General features: G+C 43.5%; 1 protein-coding gene across 1 annotated transcript in view; it reads right to left on the reverse strand.

The window, feature by feature from the left end:
- The window catches only part of LOC126457316 (uncharacterized), a 235,499-nt gene that overhangs the window by 30,954 nt on the left and 187,099 nt on the right, over positions 1 to 17,446 (reverse strand). The window contains exon 2 of the mRNA XM_050093510.1: positions 214 to 327. Within this exon, the coding sequence (XP_049949467.1) occupies positions 214 to 327 (114 nt within the window). The remainder of the gene's footprint in view (positions 1 to 213; positions 328 to 17,446) is intronic.

The following is a 17,446-nucleotide window of genomic DNA, read 5'->3' on the forward strand; positions in this document are numbered from 1 at the left end:
ACAGTAATTATTATTACTTCTCATAACATTTTTCTATTAAATACTTCTTCGTCGAGTTGAGATTATAACCACGAACTTATCAATATTTAGGTAACATCAAATAGAAACTTCCATCTAAATGAGCTTATACATAGCGCTTGTACAGAATTAACTTGTGGAAACTGGCGTGAACTACTCCGCCGGCTGAGGTGTTAGAGTATGTGCTGGACTTACCCTTGATGGTGGCGGTCCTCTTGCAGTTGTAGAGTATGGCGAGCTCACCGAAGACCTTGCCCGCTGCGAGCGTCGAGAGGTACTTGTTCTCACGCGACACCTCCACGCGGCCCTCTGCAGAAAGAAACAAAAAGCCGGCGTCAGCACGAGAGAAATTATTGCAGTTCTGCAAGAGAGCAACGGCACTTCCGTGTGGCGCTTTCCTCGCAAGTGAAAGTGAACCAAATTCATACATCAGTTTCGGTCCATAAGTTGATACGGCGGGCAACACTAATAGATTTCGCGATTTGATTTCATTGCGTAAGCGTCTTTCAGTTCTGTTCTGCGAAAGTGGAAGTCAATGCTAAATATTCATCCTATTGTTCCACTGCTTCGTTACATAGAGCAATAGCACTTTCGCTTTATTACGTTGTTTACTTTTTGGTTTCGCAATCGGCTAAAAGAAGTGGTAATTTTTAATGTAGTTTATAATCTTCTAGTTCTCTCTATCAAGATTTGTTGCGCCAGTAATGTTGGTTCTGGATTAAAATATCACTCTTGAGCGGGGTGTGATCTAATATAAACTTTAATGATGGATTAATGCCAACGTACTGAACCGATTCTCTAACCCGGAAATTTGCCTTTAGTGGCCGAAAGATACATATCGATTTTCATTGTAACACACCCTTTTGCTCTGCTAGATGGTTGTAATATGCTACGAGGACTCAAAGTCACTTTACGCCATCACAGTAAAAAATCCCAAGGTAAGAACCAATCTCTAGACGTATGTATTAAAACGAATTCCACATAGAGGGGATATATTGTAAAAGTACCAAAAAGTGCAGAACCCTCTATGTAATGTTCTATTAAAAGAAATACCGTGTTGTATTCAAGGCACTTGTGTCTATGATATTGACTGGCAACGTAAAAATTGATAGGCTTTGCAACACTTCAGATACGAAGTATGAAAACTGTATTTCTAAGTGAACCGAGTTCATCCATTTCCGAATTGTAATATAGGTTTACACCAAACGAGTACCTGCTCAGCTCCTTCTTAATTTTTATCATTGCTGGTGAAATATGTCACCAAACGATGTCAACTTTATTCAGAAGCCGAGTCACCTCCGCAAGGTCTCCAGAAACAATGGCTACAATGTTCGCCAAACAAATGAAGTGATCTCACGTGAGACTTACAGTAAGACTAGCGACGAGGAACAGGAAAAGACTCTTTTGCCGTTTTGTGTCTCTGTTTATGGGAAGATAAACCGTTTGCCAAAAAGACACCAAATCAAATAGATCTTCAGGCCTCCGACAAAAATACGGCAATTTACTGAGGGTAGTTAAAGGCGCAGCAGGTCTCAGAATAGCTGGGGGTCTACAAGATGACTTGCGAGGGTGGCCAGTCTTACGTCGGGTAAACAGTGCAGGAGTATCATGAGAAGTTTCATCGCCTACGTTACCCTAAGAAAAACCGCGTTAGCTGAACATGCTGTAGAAAATGGTCACCGGGTCGAACTTGGCGAAACATCTGTCATAGGCTCGCAATAATCGCCATCGAAATAGAAATCACCGATAATATCCTTAAGACTGTGGCCTGTAATTCAGCGCGACGTGGGATCCAACGACCGTGAGGTTGAAGTGGGCGCATCAAACGCCGAGTCAACATATGCCCATAAAAATAGCGATTCCGTGATTGGGGCCCACAGGAAATACGAGCCCGGCAACGAATTTCTGACGTCACGCTAGTTGCCTTATCCGAGATACATCGCGAACGCGGTCGGCGGTCGGCTACGTTCGTGGGAGGCGGGAAATCAGTATATCAATGAAAAGGTAGCCAATAAAGTCATTTACTGTGTTCACGTACGTTATCGAGAGCGTGAGTCTATCTAGAAGCGCAGCTACGAAGTGTTAGAGTGGTCTCAAACAGTAATTCGCTCCCCACTGTAAACGATTGTCGCGTGCTGTGACGTATGCCTCAGCGCCCCTATATCTCTTTGGCCTCGCGTGAGCACCAGTGAGATCACAGCCAGCAGCTGGTGTACATAAGGGGATAACAGCAACCCACAGGCAGTCATACCATTTGACATTGACAAGGGAGCGCTTTGTCGAAAGCTCGTGGCATTTTAACCACTTGACACGTCTCAAAACCGAGTACAATTTATTCGTGGTTCAAAAGTCGCTTACACGGATTCATTTTAAGAATTAGACAAAGTTAACAGGTCTGACTAATATAATGCCAAAATAATCGGTTTCTACTGTATCGCCGGCCGCTGCGGCCGAGCGGTTCTAGGCGCTTCAGTTCGGAACCGCGCGATTGCTACGGTCGCAGGTTCGAATCCTGCCTCGGGCATGGATGTGTGTGATGTCCTTAGGTTAGTTAGGTTTAAGTAGTTCTAAGTTCTAGGGGACTGATGACCTCCGATGTTAAGTCCCATAGTGCTCAGAGCCATTTGAACCATTTTACTGTATCTCTTGGTGTACCAGGCACGACAACGAAATAAAGCGGCAGCGAAATAGGCCACAACCAATTGTTATATTAGTCTAACACTATAAGGATCACATCCCAGTTTTTAAACGATACGGAAGAACTGTCGCCTTTTTGCAATTAACTAAAGTGTTCGATATCGCTTGGCCAACTCTCATCCAAATTGTCATCTTTAGGCCTAATCTAAACCTCGGCAACGCTACAGATCAGTCTGGTACAGCAATATATATTCCAAAAACGTAGCATCGACGCATAAAAAATATTGTCATTGTTCTGCTCTCTTCCTGTTAACGCATGCGTGACGACACATGGCATAACACCATCAAGTCATGGGACGTAGTAGACATCGGGTATCGGTACACTAAGTTGACTCGTTCTTGGACTAGTTTTGAAAGTGTTTTGTTGTTCTCCAGAAATTTCGAACACCCGATGTGGTGTTCCATTCGGGCACATTATTGAAAAGTATTTTCTTTTGCGTCTTACGGACAATTCGTGGCCGCTACGTTTGACTCGACATCCAGTTCGAGGAGACGGACGGGTCACTGTTTGGCGTGTCTTTTAAACCTTTCCGAAGGCGTATTCGGTTTCAGTGGCAAATGTGTCTACAATTACTGTGATGTCGCATGTACAAAAAATTAAATAACATTCAGCACATAATTTTTCTCAGCTGCACCTTCTCGCTGTTGGTTACGGATGCGCGATATAGTTTCCCGTCGTCCCAGTTGGCCGTGCTCTCTGTGTCGATATCGATCTCTGCATAGTTTCCGCGCGATTTCACCAGTCTGGGTACAGCGGTGACAACGTAGGCAAGTCGAGACGCACGAGAGAAGGGGGTCGCGGGTAGCGGTGCATGTAAACAGCGGGTGGTGGTCCCTGCCCGGGGCGGCGACACGGCGCGATGTGGAGCAGCGCCGGGGGCGGATCAGGGAAAGCAGGCCGCCTGTCCTATCCTATCCCGTGACAGACAGGCCACAAGGACACGGCAGGGAAAGCGAGTGAGGCGATGTCGCCAGGCCGCGGGCAAGAGTGCACCGCGAGGCGGCCGGGATCGTACTGCCTCACCCCCGAGACAGTGCGTCACCAGAAAGAAAATGTTCGATACACACCACGTTCACACATTGATCTAGGAGCCGGCCCACAAGAACCTCCAGCCCAAAACAGATTGTACGAATAATTAATGTAACTCATTTTTTTCTCTGCCAATTTTGGCTGAAAAAAATGCAAAATTTGTTGTGGGACATCGTGAAATATTACCGCTTCAGCCTATATAGTTTCACGAAGTTCCGTTAGGTGGCGGTGCTACACGTAGCCCTCAAAATGGCGTCTGTAACGGAGATGCGTTCCATGCAGAGAGATATTAAATTTCTTTTGGCGGGACGCTTGCAGAATGTCTACGGAGACCTGGCAGTGAACGGAAGTACGGTGAGTCGTTGGGCGATACGTCTGCCATCACGCAACACGATCGCGCAAACTTGTCCGATATCCCGCGTGCCGACCGGCCGCACACAGCCGGGACTCCTGTAATGTTGGAATGTGCGGTCGCACCTTCATTCGAGGTGATCGACGGATCACAACAAAACACCTCGCTGCTCAAGTGCACGTCTATGTTGGTAGTACTGACAGAATCGTCCACCTGTTGGGAGTACTCACAGGTGTACACTCGCTGGGTTTTTCCACCTTACAGCGCCGGCCGCGGTGGCCGAGCGGTTCTAGGTGCTTCAGTCCGAACTACGCAGCTGCTACGGTCGCAGGTTCGAATCCTGACTCGGGCATGGATGTGTGTGATGTCCTTAGGTTAGTTTGGCTTAAGTAGTTCTAAGTTTAGGGGACTGATGACCTCAGATGTTAAGTCCCATAGTGCTTAGAGCCATTTGAGCCATCCACCTTACAGCCCAGATCTCGCACCTTCCGACTTCCATCTGTTTGGTCCAGTGAAGGATGCACTCCACGGGAAGTAGCACGTGGATGATGGGGATGCTATTAACGCAGCAAGACGTTGGCTCCGGCGTCGACCAATAGTATGGTACCATGCAGGCGTGCAGGCCCTAATAGAAAGGTGGCGTAAGGCCGTCGCATCGAAGGGAGATTATGTTGAAAATATGGTTTTGTTGTCAAATGAGTGGCGAATAATATGATGTATTGGAATCCTGGATGAAAGCACACTGCTTTCAGAAAAAAATGTGTTGTTTTACTTAATGAACGGCCCTCGGACTAAATGCTGGTATCCACAGGGTGATCACCAAGACCCATTATCCCGTATGTATTACAGAGATGTTAATGAATTATTGTTTCTTATTGTTGTTGTTGCTGATATAAATCTAAATCGTCGCTAATGAATCCACTTACACCCTGAAAAAACAGATCGCAATGGGACCCATAGAGAAAAATCAATGCGAACTATTTAGCGTGATTTCACTGTAAGATTTCAGAATCCTTTCCCACCAAAACCGATGGGAGAAAAATCTCTTTTTGCAACTGGTTGAACAAAAGATAAGCACCGCTCAGGACGACCACCAACACGACTTCACGACTTGAAAAGAGAGGCGGGGGGGGGGGGGGGGGAGTGCGGGGACGCGGCGGCGAACTGCACCGTCTGTCGAACGTTCGCCCCAAAAGTCTGTCCATAAGCAGGAATTGGGAGTACCATATTCGACGTTACAAAAATATCTGAAGAATGTTTCTTGAACTTTTCCCAGCGGATCGGATATTCCATCATTTTTCGGGCGTACATTCGACGTATTTTTAATTCAGTTCCGGTATTTCGGCTGACAACTTTACTGCCATGCCATGGATTACGATGAAGTTAAGATACTGGCCACAACCTCATCTTACTGGGATTCAATGATCAAGGAAGTTGTGGAAATACAAATAGCAGACAATATGCTCAACCGGTAGGATGGTTTCTTGCTCTACAGATCATGGGAAACCCTCATTTCACGTCTGCGTTCACAAACGAAATATTCTTAGTCTTCATGCGATCCATAATTATCAACAACATACTTCGTAAGCACTGTTTGTTTGCCGCTTCTACGCTTGCTTTGTTTTACTCTTAGAAGCCTCAGGTTCATCTATGACTGACGCTCTTGGTACCAACAGTGTTATCTCTTAGGCATGAGCGTTTATTCCACAGTATGTAAAGTGATTTAAAATTTGCAAGCGACTCACCTTGAGAATGGCTGCAAGTCGTCAGCCGAAATATCGGAACGCGAATTAAGTATATCCCGGGTGCCGGTCCGAAAAATTATGGACTGCTCGTATGAAGAATGATTTAAAGTTGAGGTATTTAAACATTCGTTTGTAAACGGAATGAGTGATTAAGTGATAATGGCATGCAATAACATCATCAGGCTTGTGGGCGAATGCTCGATTTCTTTACAACTCTTCCTTCAAAGGCGAACATGTTTTTCTCGGACGAGTGTGTAATATATCGCAGCGCAAAAGCGAGAAACTCTCATTTTTATGAAGAACTTGACCAAAACCCACCACATGGAATTATATGGGCTGGTATGCCCGTAAGCCACTTAGTGGTTCCATATTTCTTTGACAGTGTTTTTAATCACATTGCATACCTCACCAAGTTACGTGACTGGTTCATTCCACGTTTGCAAGATCGGGGATTGCTCGGCCGTATATACTTCCAGCAGGATGGAGCACCAGTCCATTACGCCAACGCCGTTAGAGAATGTCTCAATGAGATATTTCCTTATAAATGGATTCGACGTGGTTCTGTCCTGCATCTTTGGAGAGGTCACCCTGAAGTCCTAATGTGTCATCTTGTGGAAATGCATTACAGGGGTTCATTAAACTGCAGGTTGTTCCCACACGTTACGAGACAGCTGACGAACATTCTTAAAGCTGTTCGACGCGCGTTTGCTGCGATGTTGAGCAGAATTTCGCATCTACATGTGGGAGAATCATACTTCTTTAAGAAAACGCTGATGTATACATAGACACTCTGGAATACATAATAAAGAATAGTTAAACTACCTCAAAGTTGTCCTCTGTCATGATCCCACATTAATACAGTGCGACCATCTATGAACATGAGAACACGCGATTAAAGACTTTATGAGCACTCTGTATATATTTATAAAAAATCGCTTAATGCATATGCATATGCTCCACATCTGAATTACTAGAACGCTATCCCGCAACTCAGAAGCCAGTGACACTTAACAGCGTAAGGGCAACGAAAATTGATTTTCAGTACTTTGCGTAGTTATTAACCGAATACAAAAATTTATGCTATAATAATATTTTCATTAACAGGTATAATCTTATGTGAGACGTTTAACGCTGTAAGTTTTACAGTTAGAAACTGTTTGTTTGTCTTGGGGCAGCGTTAACTGACGATATCTATTTGAGAGTGACAGCACTTGGCGACTTCCAGAAAAGATTACACGTAATTCCAAAACCTCACGAAACTTTTTCTCGCTAACACCCTCTCTAAATGATGAAAGCAATAAAGTTTATTGATTACAACATTTTCGCTGTTCATACAGTCAAACTTCAGCTTTAGACACGAAATTTTCATTTATTACTTCTTTACTACTGACTCTATGGCTCTGAGCACTATGGGACTTAACTTCTGAGGTCATCAGTCCCCTAGAACTTAGAACTACGTAAATCTAACTAACCTAAGGACATCACACACAACCATGCCCGAGGCGGGATTCGAACCTGCGACCGTAGCGGTCGCGCGATTCCAGACTGTAGCGCCTAAAACCGCTCGGCCACACCGGCCGGCTTACTACTGACTCTATTCGCCACACAGTTTAAAGACAGTATCCACATATGCCATCGAATGTACCTGGTAAATTATATCATTGTACTACACATAGGTCAGGAGATACGACTTCAAACATTTAGATGCGTAAAAAACTAGCTTTTGCTTTAAAGGGGCACGCAGTAAAACTTCAACATCAGGCATGAGGCTTCAATTTATTACTTTTACTTCCCTAGCATCAAATCTATTCGCAGTACTCCTTGCGTATAATGCCTGCATGTGACAGGCAAGAACAGGCTTTATTATAACAGTAGTACGAGTAATAGACATAGTTCGATTTGGTAGTTGATTAGTTTTTATTTACGGCAGAAATAGTTTTTCGGTTTTTTTTCAATTATTATTAGAAGTGGTAGTAGCAGAAATAGTTATAGTGACGGGAGGTAGTATGGTATGCTTAAGAATCTGTGTAAGAATCAGTACAGCCTACAGTTGAATAAATAAATAATATAATAAAAGTATCTACATATATCACTTAATGTACCTGCAAAATTATATCACTGAACGTCGCATACTTCAGGATGAATGGCTTCATGTACACTGAAAGCCCTGAAAAACTATCGTTTGCTTAAAATTGAACCCCATCCGTTGTTTCATAATGAGAGTGCTTGGCCACTTCCAAGAAACATTGACCATAATTTCAAGACTTCCCTAAACTTTTTCTCGCTTACAAGTTTAAAGGTAAACATTTAACGCATTAACTCAGTTGTAAAATATCAGACGTCTGAAGATGTTTTATACATGGGAGTTCAGTTCAAAGGATTTGGAATTTACAGGTCTCCTTCTACACCAATTTCAACCAAACTTGACACACACACAATTTGTTCTCTGGAAGGAAGCACTATGGGGTAAGAACCCCATAACCCCCCCCCCCCCCCATAGTGGTGTGGATGACAAGAGGCTGATACAGAAGTATAACACAGAAACGTCTGGAGTAATTACAACCAAATTTTGCATATTTATAAATGCGTTATTTGTACTACTCTGCAAGAGAGGTGCTCTGCATCGCGGTGTAGCTTGCTGTCCAGGCTTCGAGAGGGTGCGTTTCTGGATGAGGTATCGAATATATTGTTCCCCCTACTTATACCTCCCGAGGATATCACGAATGTAAAATTAGAGGGATTACGGCAGTCGTTCTTCCCGCGAACCATACGCGACTGGAACAGGAAAGGGAGGTAATGACAGTGGCACGTAAAGTGTCCTCCGCCACACACCGTTGGGTAGCTTGCGGAGTGTAGATGTAGATGTAGATTATTTGAGGGGTAATACATCCTTACAATACTACGCTGGCAAAACCGAACGTCAAAAGTTAGTATTTTTACATACACTAATTTGCGAATTTCCCAGCTGACGGAGGATAACACAGCATGAAAATCAAATATCAAGAAAACTGCAACAAATTCTAGGTAGTTACAAGTTATGTTTATCACAAGATGCTTCTCAGTTGCTTGTCTGGGGGCATACCCCCGTAGAGAAGGTTGCTGCCTGAGCGGGAGCAGAAAACATTCCAGCCTGAAAAAAGACCCAATTCACAGAATGACCGTACCCAGTGCCAACAACTAATCTAAACGCTGTAGAAATGTTACTATCATAGAAACAACTGATTTTACTAATCTGTGTTTAGAAGTGAATTATATACAGAGTTGTTTTACTATAATAACAGAGGCTGCACCGTTCTACTCGGGACGTACAAAAATACATGTATAAAAATAGGCATCTTGGATTTGTTATGACATACGCGAAAACTAGAGGTCGTATTCCAAGTGTCCCCACTCTGTGAGTCAGTTTCCTGGTGCTGGTCCAGATGCAGATAACAGGAATCGTCGCGCGTCGTGTGGAATCTGATATAACAAGCTGCACATGAGCCGTGTAGCTTAGGTACGGACTGAGTTGGAAACTCTGCAACCGTGTGTAGCAGCAATGTAGTGCGGGTTGCCCGCCGGCCCGGCGCTCCTAGGAGGCCGAGACACGCAGCGCTTGCTATAAATAGCGAGAGGCCAGGAGGCCCGTGGCAATCCGATCGCCACCTCCCACCGTGACCTCGCATTGTCCAGCCTCACCGCCTGCATAAACGCTGTCTCTGGACAGTTCCGCGTGAAGCTCTGCTGTATAGTCTGGCGGCGTGGCGCTAGAGTCCCACAGGATCGGGAGAGAGAGAAATGCAACATAGTTTACTCAAGACAACGCAGTAACTTCAGAAGAAGACAATAAAAGCAATATCAACAGAATTATTACTTTTTAGCAGTAATATATATATATATATATATATATATATATATATATATATATATATATATATATATATTTATTTATTTATTTATTTATTTATTTAAAAAAAGCATATAAAAATACGCTTGACGGCTTTCTTCACTCCTTCCGAAACGTAAATATACGCCAAATGTGGCGATTGAGAGATTAATACCGAATAATTTAATAAAGGAAAGTACTGAATCCAGTGGTAAAAAACAGGTCGGAAACTGTTGCAGAAGCAACAAAAAAAGCATATTAAATTTTAAAAAAAACGCAAAATCTCCAAGATTCGCTATGTTTTCCGGAAGCTCGAAACTCAGCACGGACGATGCGAGATGCTGTTAATTAGGTTCCACAACGAAGCTCTGTCTCGAAGTCTGGCAGAATATCCAAAGAGATTCTGATCGTATGTAAAGTACATCAGCGGCAAAGCACAATCAATTCCTTCACTGCGCGACACCAGCGGTAACATTACCGATTACAATGCTATTAAAGCGAAGTTACTAAACACGGTTTTCCTAAATTCCTTCACCAAAGAAAACGAAGTAAATATATCAGTATCGGAAACAGCAGTCAACACGAGTAGTTTGGAAGTAGATACCCTCGGTATAGCGAAGCAGTTTAAAACCACTTAATAAAGACTAGTCTTCCGTTGCAGACCGCATACTAGTTAAGTTCCTTTTCGAATATACTGATACGATAATTCCATACTTAGCAATCATATACAACCGTTCACTCGACGAAAACTCCGTACCTAAAAACTGGAAAGTTGCACAGATCACACCAATGCTCAAGAAAGGAAATAGGAGTGATCCAATGAATTACAAACCCCTATCAGTGGCGTCGATTTGTAGTAGGAGTTTGGAATATATATTGTATTCAACATTATGAATTCGCTCGAAGAAAACTGTCTATTGACGTCAAGTCAGCACGGATTCAGAAAATATCGTTCTTGTGGAAACAGCTCTTTATTCTTACAAAGTAATGAGTGCTGTTGAGAGAGAATCTCAAATTGATTTCATATTTTTGGATTTCCAGAAGGCGTTTGGCACTTCTAATCAAATGGTGTTCCTATGGTGGTCGCCTTAGATGTGCGACTGGCAGAAATCAAATGGCTGCAAGCACTATGGGACTTTACATCTGAGGTCATCAGTCCCCTAGACTTAGAACTACTTAACCCAAACTAACCGAAGGACATCACACACAGCCATGCCCTGCGACCGTAGCAGCAGCGCGGTTCCGGACTGAAGCGTCTAGAACCGCTCGGCCACAGCGGCCGGCTCCTGTCAGAAAGATCACAGTACGTAGTAATCGACGGAAAGTCATCGACTAAAACAGAAGTTACACCTGGCGTTCCCCAAGGATAACGTCAGGAGAGCCCCAGGGAAGTATGATAGGACTGCTGTTATATTCTATATACATAAATGACCTGGCGGACAGTGTGAGGAGTAGTCTGCGGCTGTTTGCTGATGATACTGTGGTGTATGAGCAGGTTTTGTCGTTCAGTGACTGCAGGACGATACAAGATACTTAGACAAAATTTCTAACTTGTGTGATAAATGAATGGCAGCTAGCTCTAAATGTAGAAAAATGTGAAATGGAATTAGCATGTAAGGATTGTAGTAGGGAAGGCGAATGGTCGACTTAGGTTTATTGGGGGAATTTTAGGGACGTGTGTTTCTTCTATAACGGAGGCGGCATATAGGACGCCAGCAGGGCCCGTTGTTGATTATTGCTTGAGTCCTTGAGATCCGCACCATGTCGGATTAAAGGAGGGCATTGAAGCTATTAATAGGCGGGCTCTTATATTCGTTACCGGTAGGTTCGAAGAATAGGGCCTGTACGGACGCATATAGACAGTAGTTTCTCCTTCGCTCTACTTGCGAATGGAACAGAAAAGGAAATGAGTAGTAGTGGTACGGGGTATCCTCCACCAAGCACCATAAGGTGGCTTGTGGAGTATATATGTAGATGTGGAAGTGTTATACCCATTCTGCTATTCCTTATCTATATCAATGATTTAGGAGACGACTGAGCAGTCCTGCTTTGATTGTTTGCAAATGATGCTGTCATTTACCTTCTAGTAATGTCATCAGAAAATCAGTACCAACTGAAAAAAGATTTAGACACCATGTCTGTATGGTGCAAAATGTGGCAATTGATTGTGAATAAGGAAAAGTGTGAGGTCATCCACATGAGCACTAAAAGAAAGCCGGCCAGTGTGGCCGAGCGGTTCTAGGCGCTTCAGTCTGAAACCGCGCGACCGCTACGATCGCTGGTTCAAATCCTGCGTCGGGCATGGATGTGTGTGATGTCCTTAGGTTACTTAGGTTTAAGTAGTTCTAAGTTATAGGTGACTGATGACCTCAGAAGTTAAGTCGCATAGTGCTCAGAGCCAACTAAAAGAAATCCGTTAAATTTCGATTACATGGTATACCGCACAAATATACAGGTTATATATTGAACTAAATACCTGGCAAATATAATTACGAACGAATTAAAGTGAGACGATCACAAAGATATTTTTGGGAGAAGGAAAACCAAAGACTGCGTTTTATTAACAGAACACTTAGAAGACGCAACAGCGCCCCACTAAAGAGACTGCCTTCACTGTGCTTATCCGTCCTCTGCTAGAGTATTATTTAGCGGTGGGGTATCCTAACCAGATAGGACAGACGGAGGATATCGAATAAGTTCAAATAAGAGGAGAGAGGGTGTCACAGAGATGATACGCGAGTTGGGGAGGCAAATATTAAAATAAAGGCGCTGTCGTTGAAGCTACTGTCCTGACAGATCCAGCGGCTGGAGAGATCTCTCTCATACCCCCAGCTGGAGAGGTCTTTTTCATATACCATATAACAAAGATCCCATCCGATTTACCCATCCATTTTAAGTGACTTCGATTCCCAATCAAGGTTTCGTTTACAGCTGCAATAGACAAGGCTCAAGGTCGAAAGAGGGTCTAAGAGGAGACGGACAGAGGGGGGGGAGGGGGCGAGAGTAAATGGACATGGAGGGGGAGGAAGAGACGAGTGAGGGAGGGGGAAGCTGGTGATAGACAAGAAGAGTGGGAGGATGTAATGGACGGACAGAGAGAGGAGGAGGAGGAGTTTACGACGTATATCCAATTGTCACATATACTTAGCAACTGCAAAGCGTTACCGGGTTCGCAGGTATATTATAACACATTTTGCATGCCAACACAACCGGCAGTTTGTGAGCGACTCCCGACTGTCTTTTAGATGTACTGAATTATCCGTACAGGTGGTCATCAGCGTAACTTGAAATTATATGCTTCATAAGACACATCATAATTCTGGCATTGGGCTTGTATGACTTGTTTGACACAAGGAAATCATGTAACAAACAATATGAACAAAGAGAAGCAGCCTGAGGTGAATCTGCGGAGTTGCTGTGAGTTTTGGCACGCTATCGACAGCTGTAGTAAGCAGACAGGCATGTATTTTCTAGATTCCATTGCATTGTTTCTGCCCAGTGTCAGGGTGGAAACACTCATGGGGCGAGATAGCGCAGAGCATTTCAGTTATTGCTGTTTAAGCCTGGATGTCACATAAATGAACATTAAGCAAACTTTTTGTCTCTTTATTTATAAAGTTAAAAAACGCTTCAAAAAATGGAAGCCTCCGATCCTGGACAACCAAACACTACAAGATAAGTACTCGTATATTCAAAGGAACAGTGGTTTTGGGACTTTATTGCTGGCGTCTCGTATTAAAGCTGTTTCAAATAAACGTAGATAGACCCAAACGGCTTCAGATTACTACACAAAGACACGCGAGTATATGACAGCTAGCCTTTTACTCCTTCGTATACCGTCGTAATGTGTAGTGTGTGCTGATATGACACTTTCTGTAGTTGTCATTTTACTAAGAAACGCGTTCGTGTGTGCGGCTCATGGTTACGAACAGGCGTGCACATAAGACGTACGGATACAAAAAGAAGAGTTGAAGACAGCAGGAGGATAGATAGTGGTAATAAGCTGGCATGGCAGCTTCAGCAACATGCGTTAATCATCGATTATCTCTGTACCAAATCTCACACTTCTCGGCTTTTGTTTCCGAAGTCCATTAAACCTTAAGCCAAGTCGTCCTAAAGCGCAGAAAGAGTGTCTTCCGTTCTGTATCACTTCTACAATACACCTGTTGATAAAGTAGGATCACGTTAAAAAGAGCCGGCTTGCAATTGCTGCATTCATATGAAGCCTCAACTGTTCTGATCGCGGCAAAGCACATCTCCACTAAAACAAAACTGCTTTACTCAACAGCGCAACTCCATTTCACGTTTGTAAATTGTTTCACGCTCTATGAATATGAACTACGAAGGATGAAATTTCTTAATCACCAATCGGCCTGAATCACGTGCAAATCCAATATCTTCAATGAAGTGCCCTTGAACAGATGGCATTCTTAATATTGTCACCGCAGTGTGGTTAACTAGGCGAGTCGGGCGACAGATGTCCTCGTTTCTCGTAACGTAATCAACTGTTTCAACATACGTGTCGCTGTGTGGACAACTTTGTAGCTATGAACTGATAGCGTGACGGCATGAAAGGTACGTTCGCCGCTATGAATAGAAGAGAGCAGTGCAGAGATAACGGCGGGCTTTCAGTGATACAGAACAATGCTGATCTTAGCGATAACGTACAGCATGTGTGACGCAACCAGACAAAGCAAGGACCAGGGGGCAGCGCCGAATTACGTACATTACATTACGTTATGTTACAGAACGTTAGCACACGCACAGTCTCTCGCCTGAACGTTAAAAATAACTCTAGGTGAAACACGTACGTGCAGGAAACTGTCGCAGTGACTAGTCCTGAGCTATTCTCTACCTCCAGAGTGTCTTACATTGATGAACCATAGTTGTACAGTCTTCGTCCCTATCACAAAAGTATCACTTGGATTTTTTTGTAAAGTGTTATGGGTTAGTTTCTAGAAATTTTACGCAAAATGTACACCTTCATTGCTTGCTACAAGCAACATCTGAAAGCATGCAAAAGCGTTGTGTACCTTCAGAGAAATATCGTTTAGGAAAACCCATGGTAATCAGTGCATTCTAACTGCGTATGTGTATGGTGGGGCAGAGGGTGGCAGCCAGGGAGCAGGGGGGGGGGGGTGAACAACAGCAAGTCTAACATTATGCAACGGACGCTTCCTTAAAATTGATTATTCTTGTCTAGATTTTATTCGCCTCCGAGAAAAGAAGCGCTTCCAAAGCTGTAACTAATTGTACTAAGTGACGTTTTGTAGTTTTTGATGAAATCTTATTCTCGTAGGGGTTCAGTTGTACAAAAGTTGAGATCAAAACTTAATGTTGTTGCCTTAATACACATTGATATTACAGTTATACGTACAAAATCGTATTTAACTAGTGGAAACTGTAAGCAAATAATGCATGGCAAGTATTACAGCACACTAAATTAAGTCTATGCAAAGTATATGAAATACAAGATGTGACACTTCATAGAGATGTAAGTCACTTTAAGTTTTGCAGTGTAAATTACAAGCAGCACAGTTAATTTTCAATCAGCTAAACTCAAACCAAGTGTTAATTCTTTTGCAGTGAAGCAGTTAAACGGTCTCTCTACGAATTCTAGATGTTATAACTGAGTCAATCGTAACAAGAGAAACTAAATATCTTAAAAGTGGTGAGTAACATGGAGGCGTGAGATGACGCGAACAGAGTAAACGAAACTTAATGTACATAAGTGACTGACCAATTTATATAGTATAATAGGAGTTTACATAGAGGTGCTAAGACTATTAAAATATAAAACTGAATGAAGAGTCCAATAGTCTGCTGTAGCTTATTTACTTAAGTCAATTAGAGACGCACACAACCGGTTTCGCAACTTTTAAGTTGCGTCTTCTGGTGTATATAAATGCTATGTCATATGGTATAGCCTGTTATTACAAAATACGCAAAGTTCTCGGCCTTCCTCAATTGATGGACTCCTAGCGGGAATATAGTACATCTGTGACATTTTGGCTCATAAAAGAATTGTATTTTTCTCCCCTGGAAACGATCTAAAATTTTGTAAACGTATTTTTTACACCCTCTATATAACTGGATACCAATAGTAACGTATAAAAATAGTGAGTCAGCTATCCACCGCATAATATGGAAAAGCATTTTTTATTGTTTTCAGAACGAAGATGTAGTAACAAGTACTCGTCACTATTACGTAAAATTAATCCTGTATTTTATGTGAAAAGTACTAATACGCAATAATTTATTAGTTAAAAAACAACAATCAAATACGTACTTCTAACTCCAAAAGGAGGACGCTAAATATACTACCCGATCAAAAGTTTCCGATCACTCCTATGCAATGCAAAATTGATCACGAGATGTTACAAGAGAGGGATCTGCAGTACAAATGCAGGCCGGAGTGGCCGAGCGGTTCTAGGCGCTACAGTCTGGAACCGCGCGACCGCTACGGTCGTAGGTTCGAATCCTGCCTCGGGTATAGATGTGTGTGATGTCCTTAGGTTAGTTAGGTTTAAGTAGTTCTAAGTTCTAGGGGACTGATGACCTCAGAAGTTAAGTCCCATAGTGCTCAGAGCCATTTTGTTACAGTATAATTATAGCCGGGAAGTTTTGTGCTGTCAGTAGGGAAGCACCAATGGCAGAATGGGTCGGTCACGACAGCTCGATCACTTCGAAGGCTGACTGTTCCTTAGACGTTGCTTGAGTAGGAAATCCGTCAAGGACATTCCAACCCTTCTAAAGCTGCCCAACTCGACTGCTGGTGATGTGACTGTGAAGTGGAAACGCGAAGGAATAGCCACAGCTACAACAAAACCCTTACATACTGACGACGATGATCTTCGAGCACTGTGGAGGGTGATTGTAAAAAGTCGCAAAGACTTTGACACTTGGAAATTTTTGGTAAGCAAAAAATGTAAATGTCGTGTGACTAGGGCCTCCTGTCGGGTGGACAATTCGCCGGGTGCAATTCTTTCGATTTGACGCCACTTCGGCGACTTGCGCGTCGATGGGGATGAAATGATGATGATCAGAACAACACAACACCCCGTCCCTGAGCGGAGACAATCTCCGACCCAGCCGGGAATCGAACCCGGGCCCTTAGGACTGACATTCTGTCGCGCTGACCACTCAGCTACCGGGGACGGATATTTGTGGTAAGTGCTATGGGACCAAACTGCTGAGGTCATCTTCCCTAAGCTTACACACTACTTAATGTAACTTAAACTAACTTACGTTAAGGACAACACACACGCCCATGCCCGAGGGAGGACTCCTCGAACCTCCGAGGGGGAGTGGGGGTGGGGGGTGGGGGGGGGGGTGACGAGCGAACCTTGCAACACGTCCCAGACCGGGTGGCTACCCTGTGCGGCTCAGAGGAAAAAATCATTCGTGAGTTCCCCGTGTTCTACCAGTCGGCAGTCGGCCAGCTAGCACAATGATTGTGCATAGCAAGTTTAAAAGGAATGGGGTACAAATTTCGAGCAGCTATTATACCCACACATTTGTGTAGTCAGTGTGGTGCAACTCTTGACGTGGTGCAAGAAGCCACGCCAATGGACAGTGAATGATATGAAACGAGTGATCTGGAGTGATTAATCACGCTATAACGTTTGGCAGTCCAAAGGAAAAGTTTGAGCTTGGCGAATCCGTGCAGAACGTTATCTGCCATTCCGTGTAAGCACGGAGGACGTGGTGTTACGGTACGAGGGTGTTTATCGTTGTTA

The sequence above is a fragment of the Schistocerca serialis genome, chromosome 2 (assembly GCF_023864345.2).
Source record: "Schistocerca serialis cubense isolate TAMUIC-IGC-003099 chromosome 2, iqSchSeri2.2, whole genome shotgun sequence".
Classification (NCBI taxonomy): Eukaryota; Metazoa; Arthropoda; class Insecta; order Orthoptera; family Acrididae; genus Schistocerca; species Schistocerca serialis.